This window comes from Chamaea fasciata, unplaced genomic scaffold (assembly GCF_029207755.1).
Source record: "Chamaea fasciata isolate MVZ Bird 193981 ecotype frontalis unplaced genomic scaffold, bChaFas1.0.hap1 SCAF_6, whole genome shotgun sequence".
Classification (NCBI taxonomy): domain Eukaryota; kingdom Metazoa; phylum Chordata; class Aves; order Passeriformes; family Sylviidae; genus Chamaea; species Chamaea fasciata.
Genome location: NW_027094091.1, coordinates 45,131,857 through 45,159,456, shown reverse-complemented (window position 1 = coordinate 45,159,456; position 27,600 = coordinate 45,131,857). Strand labels below are relative to the sequence as shown.

General features: G+C 39.9%; 1 protein-coding gene across 2 annotated transcripts in view; it reads left to right on the top strand.

The window, feature by feature from the left end:
* CSGALNACT1 (chondroitin sulfate N-acetylgalactosaminyltransferase 1) overlaps window positions 1-27,600 on the top strand; it is a 40,590-nt gene that overhangs the window by 3,747 nt on the left and 9,243 nt on the right. For both annotated transcript variants that reach the window (XM_066186211.1, XM_066186210.1), the window contains exons 3-4: window positions 20,994-21,250; window positions 22,856-23,777. In XM_066186211.1, coding sequence (XP_066042308.1) covers window positions 23,144-23,777 — 634 coding nt within the window. In that variant the 5' untranslated portion in view covers window positions 20,994-21,250; window positions 22,856-23,143. The remainder of the gene's footprint in view (window positions 1-20,993; window positions 21,251-22,855; window positions 23,778-27,600) is intronic.

Genomic DNA, 27,600 nt, shown 5'->3' with positions numbered 1-27,600 from the left:
TTAAATCCTCAGAACCTTTTTTCCTTTTTCCTCTCCATTGTGTGTCTGACAGTGGTTTGACAATTTACTGGCAAGAAGACATGGAACAATATGCACTCCAGCAACCCTGGAACAATGTGCAGATAACCCCTGGGAATTGTTTCTACTGGAGATGCTTGAGACAGCATGATGTTTCTGGCTTGCTATTTCTTAAAAGAATTTTTTTTTTTTTTTTTTTGTAGCTGAGGCTATAAATAGTTGACAGTTCTTAAATTGAATAATCCCAACTTCCTTTCCAGGGTAAGAAACTGGATCGAGATTTTCAAAGCCAAAAGTCTGCAGCCCAATATATCTATTAATTATCTGCTTATAATGTTGCTCAGATTTTGAGGCAATTCTCTTATTGTTCCTGTTTTTGTATGGTGAAAAGACTCACAGGGAATCTTGCCAGTAGGCCAGAGGCAGAACCAAAAGCTGGGCTTAAATGTCCTGTGTTTAAGGTCAGAGTTTTGCCTACTAGATTATCTTTTATTATATAGCCATACTTAGAAATTAGAATCACTTAATTTTCAAACCAGTTGAGTGATCTGTAACTCCACCTGATTTACTAAGAGATCATTTCTTTTGAAAGTTGGCTTATATAAAGAATTACAGGCCAAAATGTTCAAAGCACAGGAGTGATTGAATATACAAAGGCCTCCCAGGCACATGCACCAAGGCAGAGAGCTTCAGAGACCTTTGTGTTACCCAGACCAGTACTGACAGTCACTGGTTTGTGTTACACTCATATCTTTTGCTGGGATATGAATGGTGAAAGGTAAGAAGATGTCACCTGTGCCGCCATTACTGCTACCAAGGTGGTACTTCAACTACATCTGGAAGGGCAGAACATTTCAGTCTTAAAAGTAGGATTTTAGTACTTGTATAATTTTAAGATTTTTTTTTTTCAGCATTTTCCCCTATGAATTGATTTCATAGAAGGTAGTTATGAAAGTGCTGGCCATGATCTTAACAGAGTTAGAAAGAACTACATGTGCCAGGGATCAATGGTAATCACTCAGGGAACCAAGTGGCTTCCAGTTTTGAAGGGTGCATTGGGTTTATTTTTAAGCTTTTGTAGCCAGTCACCCAACCCCTGATAGGACAGTTAGATTTCAACTTGCCCAGACCTCAGTATATCTATATTTGGGTTCTTTGCATTCATGTATACTACAACTAATAGTTTCATTAACATTTAGAATGACCACATACGTACCGACTTCCTTCACAGAAGGAAACTTTGAGTTTTATTGTTTTTGAAAGGAGGAGCTTTACATCAAATAGTCTTTCCCATGTGTGTTTTTAATGAGGAGCCAGTATTTTAGAAAAGAATTCCTCTTCAGTTAGAATAGTCTGAGAATAGAGGTAACAGTTTTGAAACACCCTTTGTATGGGAAACTTTGTATTATTTTATTTGTGAGAAGGTGTAGCCTCTTGATTTCAGGGAAGAAATTTTAAATAAACTTTGGGAAAACTTGTAAAAAGCTATTAGCAAAATATACAGTGGTGTGTATCATGAATCATGTTACCTGCGCTGGTTTTTTTCTCATCATACTGCTATTAAGTAAAAAAAAAAACTATCTGAAGGGAATATGTAACACATCATAATGTTACCTCTAATCCAAGCAAATTTAAACAGAAATATTTTAGATTAATGAACTTACTGTGAAAGGAGTGGTTGCTATCTTAGAAACTGATACAGAGATTTGTTTGAGCCACAAGGATAGAAAACATGTCACTGATCTTTCAATTTGCAGGATAGTGTAAGGTGATTTTATGAGTAAAAAGTCAGGGGTGAAGTTTTCTGATGCTTAATTGAGCCATGTATATAAATTTATGAATTAATAAGCTGTTCCAAAAATATAGCGGCTTTCTCTGAAAATTGTTCAGGAAATGAAAAGCACTTATGTAATGTCAAAGGAATGAAAGGAAAATTTCTTAACATTAGAGAAACGAAAATAAAGCTTCACTCTAAAATCCTTAGGAACTAACTACACTAAAAAACCAGACCTCTGCAAATGTAAGGGACATTCAAAACTGGTTTGAGATTGCTTCTCAGAGCCTCTTATAAGTATTGTGATGTATTGGAAATCCTGGTTTTCAGATAGGGAAAAAAACCGTTTAGAATTCTATGTGCATGGATGTTTGCATTTGTCCAGTGTGGTTTAGACTTCGTTTTTCTTCCTTGCTATTGGATCTGCTTTTTGCTATGACAACCAGGTAGAAGAAGCTGAAGAAAGTTGCTGTTAACATACCATGTTTGCCAGCAGTTCCAGGGAGTGGCAGGAGATACAGAATTACATGGGGCGCCTGGATGTGCCATGTACTCCAGCTGCAGGAGTGTGTGGAAGCCGAGCACTTCAATTTCACCAAAGCACCTCTTATACTGCAGTGCTGGCTCTTCCTGTAGCACAGGTGGGCAAGTGAGCCATGTCCAAGGAAAATGTAAGCTTTTTTTAGAGATTTTATAGATGTGTGACTGAATTTTTCCAGTAAATTCAGGGCCGTCATTTTCTTACTTTCTTTGCAGTTCATCTGCTTGAGTTGGTGAAAATGGGCTCATCTGGTGGTAAAGCTTTTTGGTTTTTGTAGGGTACTTGTCCATTTCTCATACTCTGTTTAGAATCTTTTGGACTATTAATTGCTACTAAGGTCAAAGCTTCAGAGCCCAAGTAAAAACCTTGTCTGGCAACTACTTAGTAATCTTAAAAACCTATTAAATGTCAAGAGCAAAAGAGACACAAAGGTGTAGATTGGAGTTATGAATTAAGATTTAAAATAAAATCTAAGTTTTACCTATTTCCTAGGAGAAAGGAGCCTGTAAAATGCATTTGAAAAGGCTTTGCATCTCTGCTGGAACCCTCTGGCATTTGATTGAAGTAATCTTTGTTTGTTTTCTAACCTCTATCACTGATGTCAAGGATTTTTCTTGTTTAGTATTACACTATGATTTCACTTTCATACAACTCCAGCATGCCCTTTATGTGGGTCACATATTCCTCATCCTCCTGTATATTGGTCTAGGATTTCAAATTATTTCCATATTCATGCAGCTCAGTCACTACACAGCCAATTGAAACAGGCAGGCTGCTCAATGTCTTTTCCACTCCAGGAGTAATTTGATCAGGGAGTGACTGCATTATTTTTTCAGAGAGCTAAACTGTGCGTGCCAGGTGATCTGCAGCGGAGAGCAGCATCATTATGAAAAGGCTTGGATCTTCCATGCCATTTGTGCTTCTGCGACTTGTAGTGCAGCTAACGGTACCGTCCTGATGTTTTTTCTCATATGCATGATTCAAATGTAGTCAGTTAAAGGAGTTAGAAAAGAGGATGGATGAATCAGGGGATTGTATTTATGCTGTATGAGATTGAGTTTCAAAGATGTTGGGTCCTGTGAGATCCTTCATCGCTGCCGTGTTTTTTTTACAGAAGTGCTGGTACTCACAGAGCAGATTAAGTGTATTTCTTTAGTTTCCCACTGAAGATCCATCCTAGAGATAAAAAATCTTACATGGAATTTTCATATTGGTACATTCCCACATAAATATTTTAACTTGCATAAAGTGGCAAAGGAGAGATTTGGCTGTGAGAGAAAAGTCATCAGGGAGTCCTTGCATCCATTATGAATGTGCTCAGACAACCAGAGGGAATAGGTAAGCCTTGGCTGACACAGGTACCTTAGATCCATGAGAATTTTCTTCCACTGGGAAGAGCTAAATGGATGTCCCTTGCTATCAAAGAGAGTCCAAAAGAAGGGTAAGCTCTTTTCCAGAGTTACCAAGGAAAGAGAGAAGGTGTGGGTGAGGCAAATCACAGCGTTCTGGTGTCATAAATAGCTGTGTTGTGTCAATTTCTTGCTGCTGGGGACTATTATTTAGATGAACATCAGGTACAGGTGACAACTACATTTTTCTTTGGAGTCCCTAGGCTGGATTACAAGCTTGTGGGCATGATTTCTTGCCAGAAGAATGGCACAGGTGAGGTGAGCATCACCTTGGGAGTGCCACTGCAAAACTGTCCTGAGGTCCCCTTCCAATCTAGTCTATGATTATATAATTGCTCAGTACGACTTTTCTCCTGCTTCTTTTAGAAGTTGTGTTTTCACGTTTATATTGTCTTTCAAAAAAATAGAAATTGGAAAAAAATCTATGGATTCAAATAATTAAAGTCAAATTATGTCCTCAGCTCCTCTCAGCTGAGTACCCACCATCATTAAGGTGATTGGCAATAAAACCATCTGACTCTTAGAGAAGTCTGTCCTATTGAAACTTGAATCTTTACAGTGGCATGGTAAAAGCTTTCATGTAGGTTTAGACTTCTTTAGTTTCATGTTTCCTCACTGCAGCTGCCATGGGCATGTCCAGTCTGGGCACATTTTCCCCCTCCTATTTGAAATAAAGAGACATTTTCCAATCAATATCTATGATAACGTACCCATGAAGAGGGAAAAACCCCCACCTTCTAGAGGTGATATTATGATCTAGAGGTGAATTCTGATATTTCACCTTGAGATATTTGGAGAAGTGGTATTCAGCTTATTAATATGATGCTAACCCTTACACTGCTAGGGTTGAATCTGGATTGTCCAGTTCTAGATGCATTTCAGTTCAACGTCTTGTTAAGCTTCCTTGACTGAATATGCCTGATAGTGAAGAGAAGAAGCCACAGCAAGTGATTTCATCTTAAGCACATATCCACTTCTGTTTATTTTCATCATCTTATCTAAATGCATAATACAGTGGGCATCATAATTATTGTCTTTGCTACAGCTAGAAATATCAAGAAGACAGGGAAATTACTTGCACGGGATCATTTTACCTTCAGGAAGGGGACTTGGCTTGTGTATGCTGCTGTTCAGTCCTATAACATAGTTACATATATATCTGTCATATAGGAATTGAATAGGACTATCTTCCAGACCAGTTTCTGGACTCTTTTGCTTTTGGAAAGATATTGGAACCTGCACATGGTGACCTAGAAATTACAGTAGTGTTTTGGAAAGTTCTGATGTGCTGCACGCTAGTGACCTCAATGCAGTGAGAGCTTTTGCTCTTCCTTACAGTGTCCTTTTGTTTTTACTTCCATGGGCTTTTTTTCAAGAGAGGACTGATTTCCCTATGTGAAGGCTGTAGTGTGCTTTTGCCTGCTGAATGATACAACTTCTAAGCTGTTGCTCCTCAGCTTATGGTACACACTTCCTACTAAACTTTTGGTCTTTCTCACCAAGCTGATGTGTATGGTCAGTAGTAGTTCAAGGCAAACATTTCAGATCTCTTAGGACTGAAACAACAAAGCATTGAAGAGTGTTTTTGATATGAGGCAAGTAAAGTAGGCAAGAACTATTCACAACCCCTTACCAACACTTTTTATATTGCACAGGGCAATTTCCATTCAGCTACGCCTATTTTCTGTCTAAATATTTATTTGTTTTCCTTGAATATTACATATTTTTCTTCATTTTGATCTCTTTTTAATTTTTTATCATCTTTCATCTTGCTGGTGATCCAGATTAAAATGAAGAATTCACTTGTATTCCTCAAGATTTTATCAAGGTAGAGGAGAAGAATTTCTAAATTGCATTGTTGTTTTTCAGATCAGAAAACAACTATGACATGAAAACTTCCCAGTAGATAAGTTGCAATTATTGCAATAAGTTGCAATAAGTAGATTGTTGCAATTCACAGAGGAAAAAACAGCTGATGTCTCTGTGTTGTGACACCTATGTCAAGATTAAGGCCTGGGTCTGCATTTGATTCCACATAAACTGCAGCTAGAATTGGATTTTTGACAGTCTCCCAAGCTAAAACTGACATGGAGCTGCCTTTGTTTTCACAAGTTCCCAAAATAGCTGTTTTAAATTAATTCAGAGAAGGCTGAGGTGATGCAGGAGGTAACACAGAAATGAAAAGCTTCTCTTTTGCCCAGTGTATTATTCGTCAAGCCTAGGATGCGAAACTGGGCTGCAGTATCACCACTCTGATATATTGACACTATTGTCAATACTGCACTTTTGTGTTCTCTTCTATTGAATGATCCTATTTAATGCTCAGAAATTCAATTTATACTGAAATCTGGTAGGTGCCATTAATTGAATTTTGCCTCCTGCTGAGACAAGACAGCAGTTGTATGTTGTGATTATGTTTCTGCCCTTTTGGTGCTTCATACTTTGTGTCTTCATACCTGTCTCCAGAACACAGTCTCTTATACTGAATATCTGCTTTGGTCCAGGTTTTCACCAAGTGGACAGCCTCCCTCTTTGGCTGGCCTAAACCATGATGTACTTACCACAGTAATTTTCACCTTTCCTCAGGAATTTCAGTATGGGCAGTCCTGCCGGCCTGTACTTGATGTCTCTTTCCAGGGTTAATTTGATTTCTCCTATTTTTTTCCTCTGCCTTGATATCTGATTAGTTTGATACAATTTCTATAACTGTATTGTGATGCTAACTGCATTGTCTCTTGAGTAATCTAATACATGCAGACTGACATCTGATTTTCAGTGGAATAGTAACTGGGGAAGAGGTCTGGTTTGTCTTCACAAATATATTCAGATGCAACATATGTTGTAATACATTATTTGTGCAAGAATAGGCTGAAAAGTTTCTGAAAGATGGAAAATAATAATATAATAATAATTCCTATGAAGTGATGTTGGGGTGCTTGGCAAGCAGTGCAGGTATGTGCCATAGACCTGAAATTCCACGTGGTGGAAAGAAACACAGTGGGGCTGACAGAGATCAAAGAAGTAACACTGATAACCTATGAGCAACAGGAAAGTTCTTTAGTTTTTGCAGAGGAATCTGGGTTCAAGTTTTTTAGGGACGTTTATTTTTCTCTGTCCTGGGAGCTCTGTTAGAGTCCAGAGTGCTGAGGTGAGGTGTGCTTTTGGTCAGAGAGCAAGCACAAATTTATGCCAGAAATTTCCTCAGAAAATATGATTATTCCATATGGCTTGTGGGAGATGTCTAGGCTATGTTTTGACCTTATATTTCAGGCTCTGTTGCTGCTCACCATGGCAATGGGAACATAAGGGGGTTGTAAATAAGCACTCATACCTTTGATTCAACGGCGTCACAGGACAGGTGACTAGGAGTGTCTGAAGTGCAGAGCTATGGGCCTGAGGAGGGAGGCAGAAAGCCAGATAGCAACACCTGCCTAGTGTCAGAGAGAAGGACTAAGCTTTCTAAGGTGAAGATATGTGGGGATGTGTCTTTTCTGACACTTTTCTTTTTTTTTTTTTTTTTTTTTTCCCTGCCCTGGTTTATTAAGTTCCAGTAAACAAATAAAATATGTTCTCTTTTTGATGTAGTTTGGCTGCATCACTACATTTTGTAACAGTCAGAGGTGCCCAGAAAGTTTGTTGTAGCTGGATTCAGGCCCATTGAACTTGCTCAGATAAATACATTTGGTGGAAAGAGGAGTGTTAAGAGCTTTCTAACCCAGCCTACCTTTGGAAAGAACAAAAGCTGGTAGATGCTGCACAGGGAAAATAAGAGAGCAAATTGAGTAAGGGCTCCTGTGCACTCATCACTCCTTCATGAGAAGAGGTGTGGTTCTCATCCAGGCCCTGTTGAGCTCTCTAAGGCTCTCCTGATGTTCTCTGCTGATATATATGTCTTGAACATGTGGGGAGTTTTGTTGTTTTGTTGGTTTGTTTTTGTTTCTTTTTTCCCAAACACATTTCAAAATCCAGGCCAGCTGCTACAGCTGCTTCCCTTCAGCAAAACCGCTTCAAACCATGTTGAGGTTTTGTGGCTCTTTGTAGCTGCAAACCTACTCACAGCCAATTTCCTCACATTACAAGGTTATTTTAGCAACATAGTAATTCTAAGTGGTTCCAAAAATGGCCTCATCTTTTGTCTCCATTTGTTTACTCCTCACTTCTTTCTTCCAAACATGTTTTTCCATCCTTTTAGCAAAGCAAAGTGAGTCCTGTGCTCCAACAAGGGTATATCAATGCTGATGGAGGAGACTGGAGGAATTCTTGAGGACAGCACAATCCACAATTTAACCCAGTCCTTTCTGATTCCTAGGATGAAGGTTTCAGGTTTAAGCAGAGTTGTTTGTGTTTTCACAATCGTATGGCTTCTTTGCATGCATGTGGTCTGAGCATTAAGCATCAGCAAACAGAGCCTGCAAATAGCCTGATGCATTAGGAAGTCTAGACTGTGCTGCTTGTTTACTTTGAGTATAAATGTCATCCTGGCAAGTGATCTCCTGTCTTGCATACACAAAGTTTGTAAGTTGGTTTCTGAGCTTAAATGGCATAGGCTGGGTAATGAATTTTAAAGTTTGTGTTTCTGTTCTTTAGTGACCCTGTGCACATGACATGAAGGTGCAAAGCACCCCTGAAGCTCCTTTCAGATGATCAGTCACAGTGTATGCGCTGAGCTAATCAGGGGGATTTGACATTTTGATATTGAATAGATGAACTAAGGACTAAAAAAAAAAAAAAAATTACTGTGATTTTCAGTGAAGTCAGGGAATGGACTGGTCTAAGTAATGGCACTGCTCAGGTGGTCTACTTGCAATGTTCATTAATAGCAGTTACTACTACTGTACTGATATTTTGACAAAATGATTTACATAGAATCAGGACCAATTGACATTCAGCAGATAATACTGTTTTAGGCCTTGAAAAGGACAATTTTTCCCCCCCCCCCCTTTAAAATGAAACTAAAACTTCCACAATAAATTATTATGACCTTGGTAATAATTTAGTTTTTCCATTTAGGTGACACATAGATACTCTTTGCATTTTTTTTCTTCCAGTTAATTTGGAAAATAAGACAAACCCAAAGTGTCCTGATCCCAAATAACAATGGCATTCCAGAATAAAAGGGAAAGTTGTTGAGAACAATGCTCTCTTATAGGGGGGAAAGTAGCAAATTTTAACTAAATGTATCCAGCTATAAGGCTCTAAAAATAATTTTCATGTTATGTCTGCACCTTTGAAATCTACCAAGGATGCATAAAATCAGAGGAGCGAAAACATTTGCTTTCCATCACTACAGCTGATTTACTTTCAGTAGCAAATTACAATTTTTCTCATTTGATTTCTTGGTGGTTACTAAATTCAACTGTTTGACTTCCTCATGTTATCTGACAAGTATTAATAAACTGTAGTGTCAGTGTTCCTGATGTTATGTTCCTTTGAATACGGAGCATTTTGTCTATGCCACAGGTAAGTGTGTCTTGACAGTTTTCAGTTACAGTAGAACTAGTATTACACATTACAAATGTTCCTTTTCTAGTATCATGTCATCATTACCTTAATTCCTTGTGGAACTTCACTTTATTCAAGGGGAAAAAATTAGTGACCATCCCAGTGATATCCTTTTTGTGAGATTTTTTTTTTTGGTTACATGTTTCCGTATCTCTCTAATGAAATGCAAAGCCGAGTTCTACTTTCACAATAAACCATCTCCTTTTAGCATCTCCTTTCAAGTAGTCTGTGCACTGTTCTAGTTGTGTGAGAAACCTTATCTAGATACCTCATTGCTACCCTGGTGAAAAAAGCAGTGTGTCCTTTAAAAAGCTGCCTCAGTGTTCCCAGGGATGGATGCAGTCTTTCCAGCTGAGATTTATCAGGTGTTTATTACACTAGGAAATGGCCATGCCAGGGTCTTCAAAATCATGCACTTCTGGTGTAGGAAGTATTTAAACTGTACAGCTGGGTTGTCTTCTGCAGGTGTGGTGGAAGAAATTTTCTCATAATTTTGTGATTTTTTTCTGGTCAGCTTTGCAGACTGAAGTGGATCACGCCTGAAAACTGACCTGTCTAATGAGTATAGCCTGCATCTTGCAGTGTTGTGCTGAAGTGTTGGTTTGAGCTGGGGGATGGCTGTGTTTTGCCAGTGCTTTGGAACATAAGCAGTTGAACTTTATTTCTTTGCAGGCCATAAAATATGCTGCTCACAAATGCTCTCTTGCCTGATCCTCTAGTGCAGTGTGTACTCAGAAAAAGACTCTTAGATCAAGCTACTCTGGAAAAGGAGGCTGCCTAAAAGAAAGTCTTCCCACCCATTACAGCTGGTTGTCTTTAGTTTTGCCCCCTTTGGCTGGACACCAGGGACCCATATCTAGAGGACCTTCCACGTGCAGTTCACCATCTGAGGAAGCCACTTCTCAGCTGCTCCTCTTGTGTCTCTTCAGGCTGGGAATCCTTTTCTGCCTGTGGTAATGGATATAGAAGGCCCATCCTATAACTGCAGCCTGGGGGTCTTGTGTGTAGCTGCACTCCTTTAACTGCAGTTTTCTGCTCATAAAGGAGAATGGGCTTGGAGGGAGTAAATTTCATGGGGCACCTCTTCTGGAATTCCAGAAGGAGTGTGCAGAGCCTCCATCCAGCAAATGGTGCACACATAAAAATAGTCATCCTGAGGGTGTCCCCTTCTAAAAAGAAGGAAGTGCAGAATGATGCTGGGAGATCACAGCAGGGGTATTTATCTCACATTTGCTCCTCAAATTCCACCTAGTGCTCCTGTGTGACAGACTCATGTGAAATTCCAGATCTACCAACAAATGAGGAACCTCACTGTGTAGCTGCAATATGTGCACAGTATTTAGTTTTATACTCATGGTTTTAAAGGCTAGATGAGATCACAGAGTTCTAGTTTCAAGGTGTTTACCATTTTCTTACCCCTTTTCCTCTGGGCTGGAGTCATAGTTTGTACCACATTTAAGGTTTCCAGGCTGATTGCCAGCACTAATGCATCATTTCAGTAGATCAGCCAAGTTGGTTCTGCCAGGGCCTCTGAAGTAACCTTGCACATCTGCTAGGGAGAAAGAAGAAGCTATGGGCCACCATCTGGTATTTGATGCCTTGCTGTCCTAACAGATTCATTGAGGGCCCAACTGGACCTGACTTCCACTATGCAAAATGCTGAACGGCAAGGAACACAATTGTTCTGGAAAGGTTTGCTGTGGGGAGATAGAAAATAGGTAGGAAAATACCCTAGAGAGTGTTCAAAGAGTGATAGGAAATTGTGTAGCTTTCATCTGGGAGCCTGGACATTCTGAAGGGAATGCAGCAAGACCCCATGTAGAGCAGTTGGCTCTGACATCGCTGACAATGACAGCAATATTTGCCTCTGGAAGTTGGGATTAAATTGCTTTATTTCTTTAACCATCTGTTTGAAATAGCTTCTTACCATCTTTCATCCACAAATTACTTTTATATTGACATGCCACATTTTGCTGTTCTAAGGGCTTCTCAAAGCTTGCTATTTTTAGACTTGTAATAATGGATGTGTGCGTGACTCCTCAGCTGGCAACCAGCTTGTTAACTCAGACTGGTGCCTGGTTCTTGCATCTTTTTATATTTCGAGTCAACTGTACCTTTTGAGGTAGAATATCTGAAATAGAGCAGAAGTAGGTGTATAAAACCAAAAGGGAGACCAAGAACATCTGATTTTCATTATATTCTTTACCTTTTGTGCTGAGTGCATCTTGGGTGTGTTGGACTTGCTGGAGATACACTGAACTGTTGCACTGTACATGTTGGCTGATGTCTTGTAATCCTGTAAAAGTAACTGAAGTTAGAAATAAAATTAATAAACAGTAGGACACTGGATTAGTTTTACAGGGGGAAAGTTAGTGTGTAAAAGCTGTCAGGAGGGTTTCCACTCCCTGGCATATTACCTTAGTTGAGCTGTGGTTTTCTGCAGTAATTAACACACTGTAATTATGTAAAATAAGTTAATTGGCATAGTGTGATGATGCCTCTTCAGTAAAATAGTCATGTGGACCAGGAGGTCTGGGGGAGCAATTGCTCCAGCCACCCATAGACAACTGACAGACTAGGTGGTTAAATTAGCCAGGTAAATTCCCTGGGCTCCCATCAGGAATGTGGGTAGATGGAGTCCAGGAGACAGTTCAGGAGGTAAGTGCAGGAGTCTGACCTTAGGTAATGTAGTAAATGAGATCTCTCAGCATTCATGTCTCTTACAGTAAACAAGAAAGAGTTCTGCCTATGACTGTCTGTAAGATAATCACGTTCTTTTAACTTTCCAGTTATTTACATATAATACACTTCTCTTTGTCCTTTTTGACTGCAACTTATTAGAATCAGGTGAAGTACTGATCAAGAAGAGTAGCTACTGAAATTGATTGTCCTCTTTCAGAAGTAGCTAAAAGCAGTACCTAAAAATGTAGTAGCATGCAGCTTCTCTGACAGGGAGATGGAAAAATACCAAATTTGAAGCAATGGAAGTCAAAATCATGGTAAAAAATCCAGAGGAGTAATGAAGGAAAGTAACATTTCCCAAACAGAAGAATTGTTTCTTGTGCATATCTGGTAAAAATACAAATGCTTATGCTTAGGGAATAGATTGATCATCAAAATCACAAACATTAATATTTCTTTGCTATACAAGATCTTTTTTTGCCTTCCAAAGCACTTGAAATCCTCTACAAGATGCCAAGTAGACCATTACATAGATGGCTGATGTCATCTGCTCTATCAGGCGGTTTTTCTTATCTGTATTTTCCTTTAAGAACATAGGGATTTCCCACTGGTTCTTCAGTTTCACTGAGTTTTTGTCATGTTTTCAATGCAAAGTTTGTTGTCAAGGGTGCATGCCACAGGAGAGAATTAAATCACCCAAATCCCCTGTGCATGCATTAACCTAGTGTTTAAAAACTCTCCCTCCATGTGAGTTTTGTTTAAACCAGGTCTGAGTTGCTTTTTATCATGTGGTCCACATCCACATGCTGACACCATTTGCTCATTTTTCATTCTTTCCTGTAGGAACTTTCAGCTGCTGTTTTCCAACTAACATGTTCCACCAACAGTTACTTTCCTTCCTCTTTTAGACAAAAGGCTGTTAAATTCTCTTGATGTTTGTCCTTAAGATGCCAGTCCTGGAAAACTCTGCCTGTTATTTTGACTGCAGTTGGATAAAGGAGATGCTTTTGCATCCATAGGAGAACAATTTTTCTTTTAGGGAATAATGGACTATTTGTAGTGAGACATTTCACTGCTGTTTTAAACAGCCTGTTGAACCCTTGTTCCGCAATAATAGAACAACACAAGGAAAGAAAGTAGTGGAGATGTAAGGAGTTATACTGAGTTAAGCTGCCACAAGTTGGTGCTGAAAATGGTATGATTTTAATATTCCACAGAGAACTGAATTAAAAGGAGGGAAAGGGAGAAAACTGTAAAGGCACAGCAGCAGATTATTCTTTTTGTTTCATTTGCTTACATAGCTGTGCCAGTACACATCCTAGCCAATTTTTGTTAAAATAAAAATAATGTTGTCATTTGCAGACAGGTTTTCATGTGGAAAGAAACAAAGACTCAGTAGCATGAAGCTTCATCTCATAAGGAAATTTCTTTAAGCATTCTGGTAGGCCTTGCGATTACACTTTTTTCCCTATTCTTGTTTTCTGAAAAACATGCACCTAAGGAACAAGGATAAGCAGAAAACTGTTTCCTTAAAAAAATTAAAAATAACCATCGTTTAAAAAAAATTGTTTGCATCAACTTTGATACAAAGTTACATCAAACCAAATCAGATACTTTTGTGGTACAAAGAGGAAAAATGCTACAGAGTAAGATCATATTGTGTATATTATTTCATAACTTCACATGAAATAGTTTTGCTTCTGATTGAAGCCTGAAGTTCTTTCAAGGGATAGGCTCTTTGGAACTTTTCAGAAAATGCTGAGCTGACTGCAGGGTGTATTTCTCCTGTTTAACGAAAGAGGAAAAAAGATGGCTTTTGCTGGTAATGGAAACTGGCTTTACTTATGTCATCAATCAGCTCTGTGTTAGAGAACCAGGATGCCTCTTGTGTGAACTGTTGACATTTAATGTGTTTCTACCTGAATTACTATGTTTAAGAGCTATTGACAATATGCAATAACTGCAATTAAAATCCCCTTAATGAACTACAGTTTTAATCCCAGATACCAATAGTGTCAATGCATGAAACCCAGATACCAAGTGAGTCAATAGGACCAATGAGTATCTATGTTTATCGCTGTAATTTGGTATATCTGAGAGCTGTAAAATAGAATATCAGACTTCTTGTTTCAATTGAGGTATCTTATAAAGAAATTGAAAGGTAGATTCCATTTTCAATGTGATTTGAGATCAAAGAGATGAAAACTTGACCAAAGTAACTGTGAACAGGTGTCTCATTAACACTTGAAAATGTGGCCTGGTTTACCTAACTAAAGGATATAGAAAGGTGATGACATTTTTCATAAAATTAAAAGAAATTTTTTTCTTATAGCCACTTGACCAAGAGCAGTTTTCTGTGGACCTGTGTGCATTTTGACACCTTCAAAGATACAAAAACTGACAGGAGGAGGAAATTTGAAGCACTGTGATTTGTTAAGTTGAAACAAAGCAGGCATTTTCAGCCTCTTGAAATATTTTATTTCAAAATAAATCTATATAAGTGATAAAATACCATACAATGATAAGCATCTTCATTCTATTGAAATCAATTGACCTGGATGGAAGTTTGTAGATAGCTGTGTTTTGCAAGACAGTTCTTTAATTTTTGGTTGTCCTCAGGTTTGGGGGTTTTTAAATTTCTTTTTGGAAGAAGAATTTCATGGTCAAGTGGATACAAGACTGTATAATACTAAATATAAAAAAGCCTTCCTTTCTTTTCATCTCTGCCTAGTCCTTTTCTGCAAAGGCTTTGCTGTGATTTATCTTTTCAAGTTCCCATAGTAAAGAATTAGCTAGTTTAATGATGAAGGTGAAGTCAGTGAGATTCAAGTACTATGTGAGCCCCAAATTAAAAAAATGAAAAAGATATTTGGAAACTTTTTCTAGAAAGAGAAAAACTGTTTTACTGAAATAACTGAAAGAGCTTGGGCTTTTCAAAGAATTGCTATGAGATTGTTTCGTGGTATATCAAGGCAATGCTGTGTCTTTGAGCAAAACCACGTATCAAAACAGTGGTGATGAACTAAATAAGACCTTGTGGCATATTGTTTCCGAGTAAGCACTAACCTGGAGGAGGAAGGAAATGGGGGCTGAATCAGGGGCCTGGCCTCTTCCTGTCAATCAGTACTGACCGAACTGACAGGGAAATGCAGATCGGTGGAGCTTGGGGGTTGGTACATGAGCTGTGAAAGCTGTGTGGAGCCTGGGTAGCTTCTCTAACACTGAACCAGGTTGCAGTTGTTTTCTGCCTTCATGATTATTAGTTTGTAGCCTGAAACTTGATTTTCTCCTGTAATGTAAACCACAGATGAAAAGTAATCTTGGTCAGCAAAATTAGTCCCTATCCTACTAATTCTTGCTCAGCCTAGATAACCTACCTAATCCTTAACTCCTTGACTATCAAAATGTTTTTTTTCTGTTGTCTCCTTTGCTTTTAATTATTTTATTTGAAGCTGTGTATTGATACCACACTACCCAGAAAATTTCATTTCATGTACAGGGAGCTCAAAATTTAGGGTTCTGCATTACCATAAGAATATAACATTAGACTTGTGGGAACCAAATGTCTCATGTCAGTTCCCACATGCTGGACTCAAGAGGGAGGAAACCTCTTCCCCTGCCAACTTTGCTGGAGTTAATGAAGTTTAAGTCCACATCTAGCTTTGTACAGAGCATTCTAGCCGTACCAGGGATTTCTGGCAAGGAGAGGAAGACATAATCTCCAGGTCAGGCTGGATTGTTCAAATGTCTTAAAACTCTATTGCTACCTTACAGGGACCTTGATAGGATAGATACCTCCAGTCATTGTTACTGTACTTGATCACCTCACAGACTTTCTCCAATCATGGGGCTTGCACTGCAACTGTGCACTTGTAGCTGAAGGGCTGGATTGGCAACTAAACATGTGAAAGGTTCTATAGCCTTGACTAAAGACGTCCTTGGTAAATACAGGAAAAGACACAAACTGCTTTCTACCCCGCAGCTCAGCCTAGCTAGGCTTTCTTGTGTCTGAACACAACCTACCCATGCAGGTTTGTGCATTTTTATCAACGGATAAATGATGCTCTTGCTTAATTAGGTATGTGCTAAACCTTCCCTGCTTCCTGACCAACATCACAGATGTACATACACTGGGCTTCAGATTTCATTGAAACTCTGGCTGAGGTACTGTGGGATGTACATCTGGCAGAATCCTTGGGGTTCCTCACACAAAATGAAATTAATATGAACTTTGTACAAGAAAATGTAACAGTCATGAAGAGATGTGTCTAAACCAACAAGCATTCACAAAGTGTCCCCACATAGATGTAGACCTTTTTAATTTTACAGGCCTTGCTGCTGCTGACCTGAGTTACTTTCATAAAGTTGTGGTCATCTTCAGTCTTAAAAGGAATGACTGTTCATTCCTGTGGTGGCAGTCAGTTTTCTTTTGCTTGTGTAAATCACTGAGGGTTCATGTGTAAACATTTCAAAGTGAAACAACAGCATTTTTTCCCAGGTCCAGAATTAAATTGATAAGCAAAATTTATCCCATTACTTGTTTTAATCAGGAAATACTAAAGGCTTTTGTGTTTTATCCTTATTACTCTAATTCTGAGGTATTTCAGAAGCTGGTATAGATTTGTGTTAGGTTAAAGCTGAGTTAGTCTATCTGGAAGCTCTCTACATGCAGAGAAATCATTGAATTAGATCTTAAAATGGAGTGAATTAGAGTAGCATTATTTGGCTGTTCTCTGGCTGTAGCTTGTCCTTGTTTTGTTAGCTAATTTCCTCCAAAAAGAAACTGTTCTCACCATGCTGCTATATTAGATGTTGTACAGGGCTCTTGCAGCATCATGTGATGGGGGAAAAATGCTCCTCTTTTACACGTCTACAAAACAGAGATGGTACTCACCTAAATGGAATTTAAGTGGTAGTCATGTTCAGAAGATGCTGATCTTCCAGCTAAGTTGGACATCTCAGCTGTCTAGCACTACCATAAATTTTTAGTTCTGGAAACTATGATGGTTTGCTAATTTGCTCTTAAAAGACCAGGCTGAATTCCAGCTCAACTTAAGAGCATATTTTTTGTCTCCATTTTAGCAAAGTTCAAAACATTTTTGGAGCAACTGAATTCCTAAAACTCCAGGCCAGAGCCTAGTAATGAGAAATGGACCTTTAGAGAAAAGTCTTGTCATTTCTTTATTGCAGTAGCATGGAGATGGTTTTTGTGAGTCACAGCATCTCTGCAGCAGAAGTGCATGCTTGTCATCTCTTCTCTGCATTTTCTCTTTGGAGCCTGACAAGGCATGGATCTGTCGTGTCCTTACTGGAGGAGGGACAGAGTGGTGGAAATTCACAGGAAAGTCCTGTGAAGGCTTTTGGAAGTGCTCTGTAGTACCCCCAGCTAACAGTTGCACTGAGGATGGGCAGGTTACACATCTATAGATCAGTGTGTTTAGCAGAGAAGGGTGGTGTGTTTTGGTTGTGAGGTGGAAAGCTGAGTACCTCATACAAAAAATAGCATTCGTTATTGATCTCTGGAAAACTCCCAAGTCTTACACAGATAACATTGTTCTTGGGCAGAGAAAGCAGTTTTAGGAGTGTTGTTGAAGTAACTTGAAGTGATGGGTTTTTTGTCAGAAAAAACAGTATTATTGGTGTGTGGAGATAATTTTAGGTGTTACACTGGTTCTTTTCAGATGTAGTTAGAACTTAATTGCTGTTTAACCTCTGTGGGTTTTTTTTCTTAAAAACTAGTTTGATTAACAGTGGAGAAAGGAAAGCAATTTCACTCTTATGTGTGTATGCACATTGATAAACACCCCCACACAGAATAGGTATGCACTGGGAGAACAAAGGGACCTCAATACTTCCTTTGAGTGCTTTATTTAAAGCAGAAATAATGATACTGTACAAGAATTAATTATTACTGGATGTCTACTGTAACAGTAATAATGGCTACTGTAAAAGTTGAAACAACTCTGGCATGTTTATTGCATATGACAGCAGAAGGCTTTCAGAGTAATCTTGATTTCTGTTTCTAGACTTCCTTTGGGAAAGTTGCCTTCATAAGCAGTGAGACCACTTGTAACTGGATGGTCTAACACAAGTACACATGGTCTTCCAAATTCAGCTAAAGTGGCATGGCAGAAAAAGTTACTGCTTTACCCTGATGAGAGGAGCCCAATTATATTAGCAGAAATGGGTTCCAGGTATTGACAAAGGCAGAAGTTAGGACTTCTACACTGGTTTTGTAGCTTCCAGAATGAGAAGCCTATAGCAATATCTGGAATGTAAGCTGCTTCTTGAATGAAGCAGCTACTTCTCATTTCCCTTACAAGAGGAAAGTATAGTATTTCCAGAACCGTTAAAGTTTTAAGGGTTTATTGTTTTGAAGTCAGCTTCTAACAGTTGTTGTAACCTATTTGCAGGATGATCAGACTGCAATTGTTATTTACAGAGAGGAACATCTAATTGTCCATCTGTGGACAGGGTTAGATGTTAAGAATTTCCGAGAGAACATGTGACAATGTAAGTAAGATTTTCTGTTGAAGGTAACTCTGGAATCAAACATTAGGAAATTAAGAGTTTTACAGTTAGTTTTCCATTGTCTTCAACTATTTACATTTAGTATTTTCATTCTGGATACTATTTCTTACTAATCCTTATTTGGATTGAAGATTGGAAACCAGATATTAAGACTTTGAGTGGTTTGTTTACGATGTGTGAGTGTCAACCCAAGAGGGAGCAGTGGAATTTTTAACACAGGACAAATACAAGAAGGTTAAGAAGGGGCACCCAGTCAGTTTATCAAACAGACTTTTTTCTTTATTCAGCCTTTTGTTTAATTCAGCCCTGGACAGATGAACTGGGCTAAGAACTAGTTGGGAAATTATGATTTGGCCATAAGGAGAAATATAATTAATTTTTGCATAAAGTGTGTAAATTGTTACGTGAGAGTAAATTTTAATCCTTGTGACATGTCCTATTCTGCTGAGTGTCTTGGATTTCTGTTGAGAAGCTAAGGGGGAAAATCTTGTTCCTAATATTTAAAGCAGACTAATTTGTCTGCAGTGCTATGCACACCCCTTGTAATTAAGAAGTTCAAGGCAAATTACAAGTGGCTGCAGAATGTCTTTCTCTATTTTTAAGTAAGGCACTTAAAGTCTGGGTGGAACATCTGTTTCCTCCTCCCCACAGCTCATTTCAGAGATTATTATGATTCTAGTGAAATCTCACAGTGACATGTGCTGCTATTCAATGAAGATGTTTCAAACACCTACACAAAACCTAATTGCAGCTTCTGCCACTTACTGCCTCTACTGAAAACAAAAAGAAAATAATAGGAATTTCAAAGTTTTGTGAGCTAAAATGGGAGTTGCCAGTCTGAGTTACACCTACAATAAGAAGCTGTGGCAGAAAATACTTAAAAATATGGAATTATCTGGCATTGCTCATTTCATGTGTGATGAGAGATCATTGCCTCTGCAAATATGACTGAGCTTTTGCCATTCATTTCTGTTCTCAACATGAGGACTGCAGAAATTGTCGAGCTCAGAGAGGAGATATATACACAGAGATACTTTGGTTTGAGTCCCTTTCTCCTGCACAGATTCTCAGTATGGTTTTCGAGAGTCAAAAATTCAGACTTGAAATACATCGTCATTTCTGTGCAGAGATGAATTTCCTGCATCTCTACAATCCAATAAAAATTCAGATGTTGGTGAGAAACAGTGATGGGAGCATACCATCTGAAATTTCAAACCAACCAACTTTGGTTTTTGCTACTCCCTGTGATTGGGTGCAGTGCCTTCCTCTGTGCACAAATGTTTACAGAGTGCTTAGAGTGATGACAGAATCTGTTTCTGTGTTTAGAGCATTTTTTGGGTCCAGGCTCCTTGAAAACAAGTGAAAAGCACCTCTGTGAGCTGGACTGACCTCTGGCTGGGGTAACAGGTTGAACTGAGGTTGAAGATGTTTTTGCAAGTGAAGACTCTTTTAGAATTAATGTCCTTTTCCTCAGCCACCAGACAAATCACTGCATATTTGTTAGAGTTTCTCTTTGCAAAGAGACTAATACTACTTGATGCAGCTGATTGCTGTAAAATACAGAGGCGTTTTTGTCACTTCCTGGAAAAAAACCTGACATTTCAATTTGTCTTCTCTTCATTTCAGTTGGTGTGAAACTGTGTTGGTCTGGTGAAATCAACAGAATGGTTGTTAGGAGGAGTTACCATCCCTGGCTTTCTGGTACTTGCCTGTGCAGCTGAGATGCCTTAGCTGTGACCACCTTTGGTGTTGATTTAAAGTAATCTGCTTTTTTTGGCACTGACCTGGACTGAGACTCCTTTCACAAGCATGCACATGAGATAGTAGTACAGTAGCAGCTGTATATTTAAATGTCAGTCACTCGAAGGCAGTACCTCTGAAGCTACCAGTAAAATTTAATAAGACAGATCTAGAGGGCAAGCAATGAAAGCTTCTTGTCAGGATGCCTCTCGTCATGATGGTAAAATCCCTGTGAAGAAAGTTAAAGTCCCCGTGGTCTCAGTTCCTTACTATGAAAATGGTGTTTCAAAGGACAAAGTAGCTCTGTTATGTTACTGTCCTGAAATGTTTAAAAAGATGCATCTTTGATGAGGGGATTTCAAACCAGGAAGCTATACAGAAAAGAGATAGTACCCTGAAGAGAAAGATACTATATTTTAGTGAAGATAGCTATCTATATACACATATATTTTAAGGTCAACATTTGAAGAGCCCTTTGCCCAAAACTCAAATCTGTTGCTGCTTATAGAAATGAAATAGTGTGTTTATCTAAGCCATTGAGATGTAATTTCAGTTTATACCATGTTAGTACAACTAATCCTTTCACTGATGTTCAGCTTCTGCCAATTCAGTCAATGGACTAATTGTGTGAAGGGAAGCATACAAGCACAGCAGTGTTTTATGTACTACATCTCACCACTTCCTGACCCTGTCTCCCTGAACACTACCTTCTTACAGTCTTCTAACCAGATCTGTTGTACAGTTAGAAATGCCCAGATTAATTTTCCCTGCTTTGACAATCTCCTTTACATTTCAGGAGGCCAACATTTTTAGTGCATCCATAGGAAGTGTCTCCGCTACAGCCTTTCACCACACGAGAGACAGACTGAAGATGTAGGCAGCTGACAAATGTGAAAGCAATGAAGAGGTGTTCTGAGGTTGACAGCGCTTTTCATAGTACATGCATTTTCTGGGAAAGGCATAAGAAGGGAAATAAACAGGCAATGATTTTGGCAAGCTGAGAAGAAGCTGCAGCAGACCAAGATGTTCCAAAGAGAAGATCACATCAAAAAGGTAAGGGCACCAACTTCATCCTGTCCTTTTCTCCTGCTGCTTGAATATTTTCTTGAACATCAGCAAGTCTTCCTTTGAAAATGCTGACATTTTCTGGAGAATCCTATAAATGCTATAAAAGTAATTTAGCATTACTATGAAAAAAATACAGCACTATTTTTATGGCTCATTCCAGCCCCCTCAATTCCTGCTCGAAGTTGGGTTTTTTCCCAGAAGCTCTGCAAACTGATAAAATAATAACAGTCCAAACATCAGAAATATCTCTGTGTATCTACTGCATATGGAGTAATAGTCAGTCAAGACGGGGGGGGGGGGGGGGGGGGGGGGGGGGAAGCCACAGAGCAGTTTACAATAAGTCCTACATAAGACTTTGATTTGAGACTAGAAATAACTGAAAATAACTCTGAAAGTCTTATTCTTAGTCAAACTGTTTTTACTCAAGGGTGTGCCAGCAAGGATGTATGCCTCAAAGGACTGTGACTCTCTCTGTCAAAAGAGTGTCACGATGTCATGCATGCATCCAAGGGGAGAGCATCAAGGGGTTAATTTGATTGTGTTTGTGTCTAACAATGTGTAATCTAGGATGTTACTCAGCCTTGACCTAAGTGTACAGTCAGCTGAGAAAATGATGAAGTTCCTTGCACCAGCATGGGTTTGGGCCAAACTCAAGAGATTTTGAAAATCCCTCTGGTAATGTTCTCAGCACAATTGTTTTAATGTAGCTTATAGCTAGATCAATATTCAACTTCCATGATCCATTTTTTTCCCCTTTTCTATATATACTTGAAGAAGTTTTATTAAAAATGATAATGTTCCCAGTTCTACCTTCTCCGTGGTCTATAGTCCTGGGCAGACTGGAAAACACAGTAGTACTGTACATTTTTGCACAGCTTTTCACAATGCTATAAGAAACAGAAGACGGTCTTGAAATGTTAAAATAGTGTGTAATGATGGCAGTTTCAAAATTGCAACAAAGCTTCTGCTGATTTTGAGTAAAATCTGTCTGAGTGTTCCTGGAAAATATCCTCTTCCTCATTATTTGGTTTTTATAGGAGCATTTGGTAGGGTATGTCAAACAGTGATAGTTGCAGTAATTTGCCTTGATAACAATTTTTAGTTTTCTGGTTATCAGATTTCTGCTCCAGGTCAAGCTTCATATGTTCAAATGGACCATATTTGTCACCTGGTGTTTTGGAAAAAACATGCCTGGAAGCTAAAATGTATATAGTAGCTGTGGGACTGAGTGAAACTGGAGTGAACACTCCAAGATTTGAGAACATCTGAAGGGCCATCAATGCTTGGATGAACTGAGCACTTTAGCATCTGACCACTAGACACTTCCTAGTCATTCTGAAGCATGGGAGTCTTTGAGGGCTGGACTAGTTTTCCATAGACAATGGGCCAAGCCATGCTATTAACAATGAAAGGGATGCATATGGGATTTTCCACATAAGGATCTTGGCACCTTTAAGATTTTAGCCCAAATACTTCACAGCTTTGAGATCTGCTAGAGCAGCTAAGAAACAAGGTAAATTAGAACACTGTAAATGGTCTGGACTGAATGACCAAATTCTAACTTGTCTGTCTTTGTCATTTATCTTTCAGGTCCTCAGGTTCCATCAGCGACCATCTGATCACATTGCAGCAACCTAAGTGTTGCCATGAGGATCAGGAGGTGTCCTGTCTCCTTCATGACTTGTCTTTTGATCCTGCTGGGTATACACCAGAGAGAGCTCCACACAGAGGCAGAGCACACATTTCAAGAGAGCTGAGAAACCAGTTCCTGCACATACATGCATCTGTGTAAGAGTACTCCAAGACCAGAGGCCTCTGTGGCACTGCATGGATATAAGAACTGTTGCACGTGTGGGGTTAGACTCTGCTTTTTGAGATATGATGTTCCGACGAGGATTTATTTTATTTCTCCCCCGACTTGTAGGCCTGCTGGTGGTGGCCTGTTGCTCAATGTCTATTGTTTACATGTTGGCTTGCACACCCAAGGGTGACAACCAGCAGCTTGCCTTGCCCAGGGTGCACAGTCCGACTGTGAAGGAGGGATATGAAGCCATTCTACAAGAGCGAGAAGAGCAACACCGCAATTACATCATCAGCTTGAAGAAACAAATTGCCCAGTTGAAGGCTGAGCTCCAGGGCAGGACTGAGCAGCTTAAGAACATGCAGAACCAGTACTCAGATTCCTTGGACATTCAGCTTGACCACAGTAAGCCAGAGAAGGCCCAGGCCAACCTGTTGGCTTTCCTCCGTTCCCAAGTAGACAAAGCAGAGGTGCACAGCGGTGTTAAGCTGTCCACAGAGTATGCAGCGGTGCCCTTTGAGAGCTTCACCCTCCAGAAGGTGTACCAGCTGGAGACAGGGCTGACACGGCACCCAGAGGAGAAACCCGTAAGGAAGGACAAGCGAGATGAGCTGATAGAGGTGATCGAGTTAGCAGTGGGGAGCTTGAACAAACCTGATGGGGTCAGCAAAGCAAAACCCCGTGTATACACAGCCTCCGACTTTGTTGAAGGTTCGTATGCAGAGAACAGGTTGGAAAGTCCTCATAGTGCTGGGGAGGAGCTCTGGTGTGACTGAGTTGCTGAGGGAGATGGGAGCTGTGTCCAAGCACAGATGTCTGGGATGGTTTTAGTGCTATGACCTAATGATGCTGTCTCAGGCACAAGTGCAAAATGGCAGCCTTCCTGGGAACAGGACTTTGTGACAACAAAGCCTGCCAGGCACCTGTAGTGACACCAATGGGTGCTCACAGCTCTCTAGTCATGCACTTGTCTTAAAATTGACAGAGGAAAGAGTGACTGACCAGGCTGCAATCCCAGATCTATTTGCAGTGTTAACATCGGCAACTGCAGTTCATATCCATGCTGCCATTCTCCTCCTTTCTATTTGTCATTTAGTTTATCTTTTCAAAATATGTTACTACAATTTTATAGGTGCTGAACAAGCATGTATCACTGTTTGGCACTAGCTCTTCCATGTGAGAGGGTGAGGAGATAGATGTTTCCTGCCACACATTGCTCAATATCAATTAAGCTGTGAGCCTGCCTTTATGCACAATCAAGAGTCTTTGACTGGGTACCAGTCCTGTGCTTGGGGGAACAAGTGCAGAAAGATGGGAGGAAAATACACACACTAGTGCTGGCTCCATGGAGGTTCTTCATGCACTAATGGTCTTGCTGGCTTTCTTATACCATGGTGAAATACTCCAGAGGGAGGAAGCCTTTCATGTGACTTGGAGCTCAAGAATCTGGAGGCCTACGTGCAGCTCAGTCTGAGCTCAAGGAACTTTCCTTGTGTCCTCCCCTGTGGGGCAAGGGAACAAATCCTAATTCTCACTCATCAGTGCAGACTGATTTGTTTGCAAATGCAGTGATCCACGTATTGAGGCTGGAAACAAAGAGACTCCACAGAAAATTTCCCTGCCAAATCCCTTTTGAGGTCTTTGTCCCCTCTTGTCACTCTCTTTTCCCCCAGCTTCATTCTCCCAAGAGTGGAAAAAAATTGCCAATCAAAGGACAAATTTGCTCTGTGTAACTTCAGTATGTGTAGGGAGGATTGAGTTATCTGTTCCAGTTCTGCATTTCAAGTATAGTTTGGACTCTGAACTTGTTTTGGAAACAGTGCTGTGCAGGTGCTACTGCCTACACAGTGAGTGAGTAATAAGCTGGATTCCATGTCAGCTTCTGGCAACTTATACTAAGTCCAGCAACACAGCAACCATGAGTCTGTTAACCCAGCCACCAAGCCAGCTGTTTTCATTTTCTGCAACTGCCATGGGCATCTGGAGACTTCTGGGAGTGCCCAGAATTTGCACTGAAAGTAATAGCACTTACCCTCTAAGTGTTTTCCAGCTGCTTTAGCAATAACAGCAAACGAAAGCTGTGTGCCTCTTATTTTAAATGTGGGGCTACCACTCTCATCTTAAGGTTGATCAAATGGAGAGATGTGCTGGAATGAAAATCAGGTAATCAGGGTCAGAGACAGGATTTAAAATCTGAAGTGCTGCTGTCAGTATGTTGGATGTGTGTCCTTGTTTCTGCTCTATTCAGAGGTGCCTTTGAACACCAGCTTTACTCAAGTGTGTTGCTGATCCTGAGTCTTGCTAGAACATAGAATTGTGCACAGTAATCTTGTTTTCTTGGGCCTCCTGTGTGGATTTTTCTTTTCTTGTGGATCACATCTGGCACCTGCTACACTTCTTCAGTACTAGTTCATTGCTAGCATATGCCAAGAGGCAGGGGGGTGGTGTTTGCAGAGGGAAATGTTTCTTCAAACACTTCTTGCATTTAAGGAGAAATGTTTTGTCTCTGTGGCATCTTAAAATTAGTGTTGCATCCTCTGCAGTTTCTAGCCAGAATTACTTGTGCATGGAATTTAGACTATGACCCTAGTACCTTACATCTGAGTTAAAGTCCTTCTCAGCAGAGTTGCTGTTACATGAGATTTAGATAGGATTCTCAGTTCTCCTTCCAGAGTAATAGCTGACACATAGTGGAATTTTCCATTCCCCCCCCCCCCCCCCCCCCCCCCCCCCCCCCCCCCACCCCCAACCCCCCCACCCACCCCCCCCACCCCCCCCCCCCCCCCCCCCCCCCCCCCCCCCTCACCCTGGAGCTCGAGATGTATCCATCTGGCTGCTCGAGATGAACCATCTGGCTGCTGCTCTGCTTAGCTTCTCTCGACAGAGGCACTTGGGCTGTTCAGCTGCGATAATCTCCCCTCTCCCCCTTATTCCTCCCACTTTTGTACCAAGTTCACTAGCTTTCTGCCAAGGGGAGTCAGTAAGAAACAGCATGGGAAAAAAATCAGAATTTTCTGTGTATTGTAAGCAGGCAAATGGCTGCTCTGTTTCCAGTAGACAGCCAATTGCTCAGAAAGCAGGATAACGGGTCTGGTCATTAATTTATGTAAATAGCAGCTGGGCTGAATAGATCTGGGAGTCATTCATTTTCTCAGAGATGGAGATAATAATTTGGAGACCCTGACATGCCTCAGTAGTGTGTTCCATAAGTGAATGGAATCACTGCCTGATGATATTCTTTCCTAATATGAACAGTTCCAGAAAATCCCTGGATTGCTCAAGAAATGCCCTGCCATAACACCTTCAAATATGCTGGATCATAAGTTTTCCTACTTGAAGTATGTGGCTGTCTAGTGACTGGAATTTTAATCAAGGTTTCAGAGGCAAATGAAAAAGGAGTATCTTTGCTTTCTCAAATGGGCAGCTACTGGTAGTGGTCTCTCTGATGGAACTTTGCCATGGAAGCTTATTGGAGAAAGGAATGACACATTTCATCAAAGGATAAGATGCTGTATTTTTCTGCATGTAAAGTGGGAAGACCACTGTAGTACTGAGTTAAAATGGAGACAACAAATTCTAATAAACCCTCATAGTGGCTCCTACATCATCTAATGAACTAATGAAGGGAACTAAGGAACAGGAGCCCAGGGAGTGTTTCTAGTGATACTAGGAGGCTTGAAGCCTGTAGTCTGTGGAACTGAGGCTAGAATTGTCATCCACTCAACAGTATTTTGTTAAGAATGCATGGCTCTTTGCTAGTTACACATTTCATGTAGATCCACGTAGGTGACATTTGTTTTCCTGCCCTGTTGATGATGAATAGACATAAGGTATTTTCAATTACTTTAGAGAGCCTTGGGAATTGCTGCTCTGAAGACTAGAGACTTACAGGTCTTTCATCAGTTCTTCAGGCCAGGCCATTTCTGCTTCTCACTTGTTCTTTTCCTTCATTCTTAGGGCCATTCTATCTGCTGACACAGAGCTCCTGTTTACTTTTTTTTTACATTGGGTTTCTAAAGGCTTTGACTTCTCTCCCTGCCTCTGAAGGGAATGGTGCATATTCTAGAACATATCTGCTGTAATGAAAGCAATAGATGATCAATTAACCTTCTTTTATCCATATTGAATAGCTAGCCTTCTCAAGGCTTTCATTTCAGCAGCAATCTTTTAAGGAAAAGATTGTTTGGTTTTTTTGTTTACTTTTTTGAGACTGCTTTTTTCCTCTCCTTATAGTTCAGATCTTGGAATTGAGGATGTTTGACACATCTTCCTGAATCACGTAGAAAGTCCTGGTGGCACAAATAAAGTAGAGCCTTTGGAAATGGAAAACATTTGTAAAAGGCAGGATGTTCTGCTGGGTGAGTCGCCAGAGTGACTCAAGACACTCAGACTCATTTCCAAGGCTCACTGCCTGTCCTTGGACAAATCACTTTGTTCTCTGCTTCTAAAAGAAGATACTTTATAAGGAAAGAACATGCTTAAAAATGGAAAATAAATAGTTTAAATATGCATCAAGAATAGCCATATTTAATTA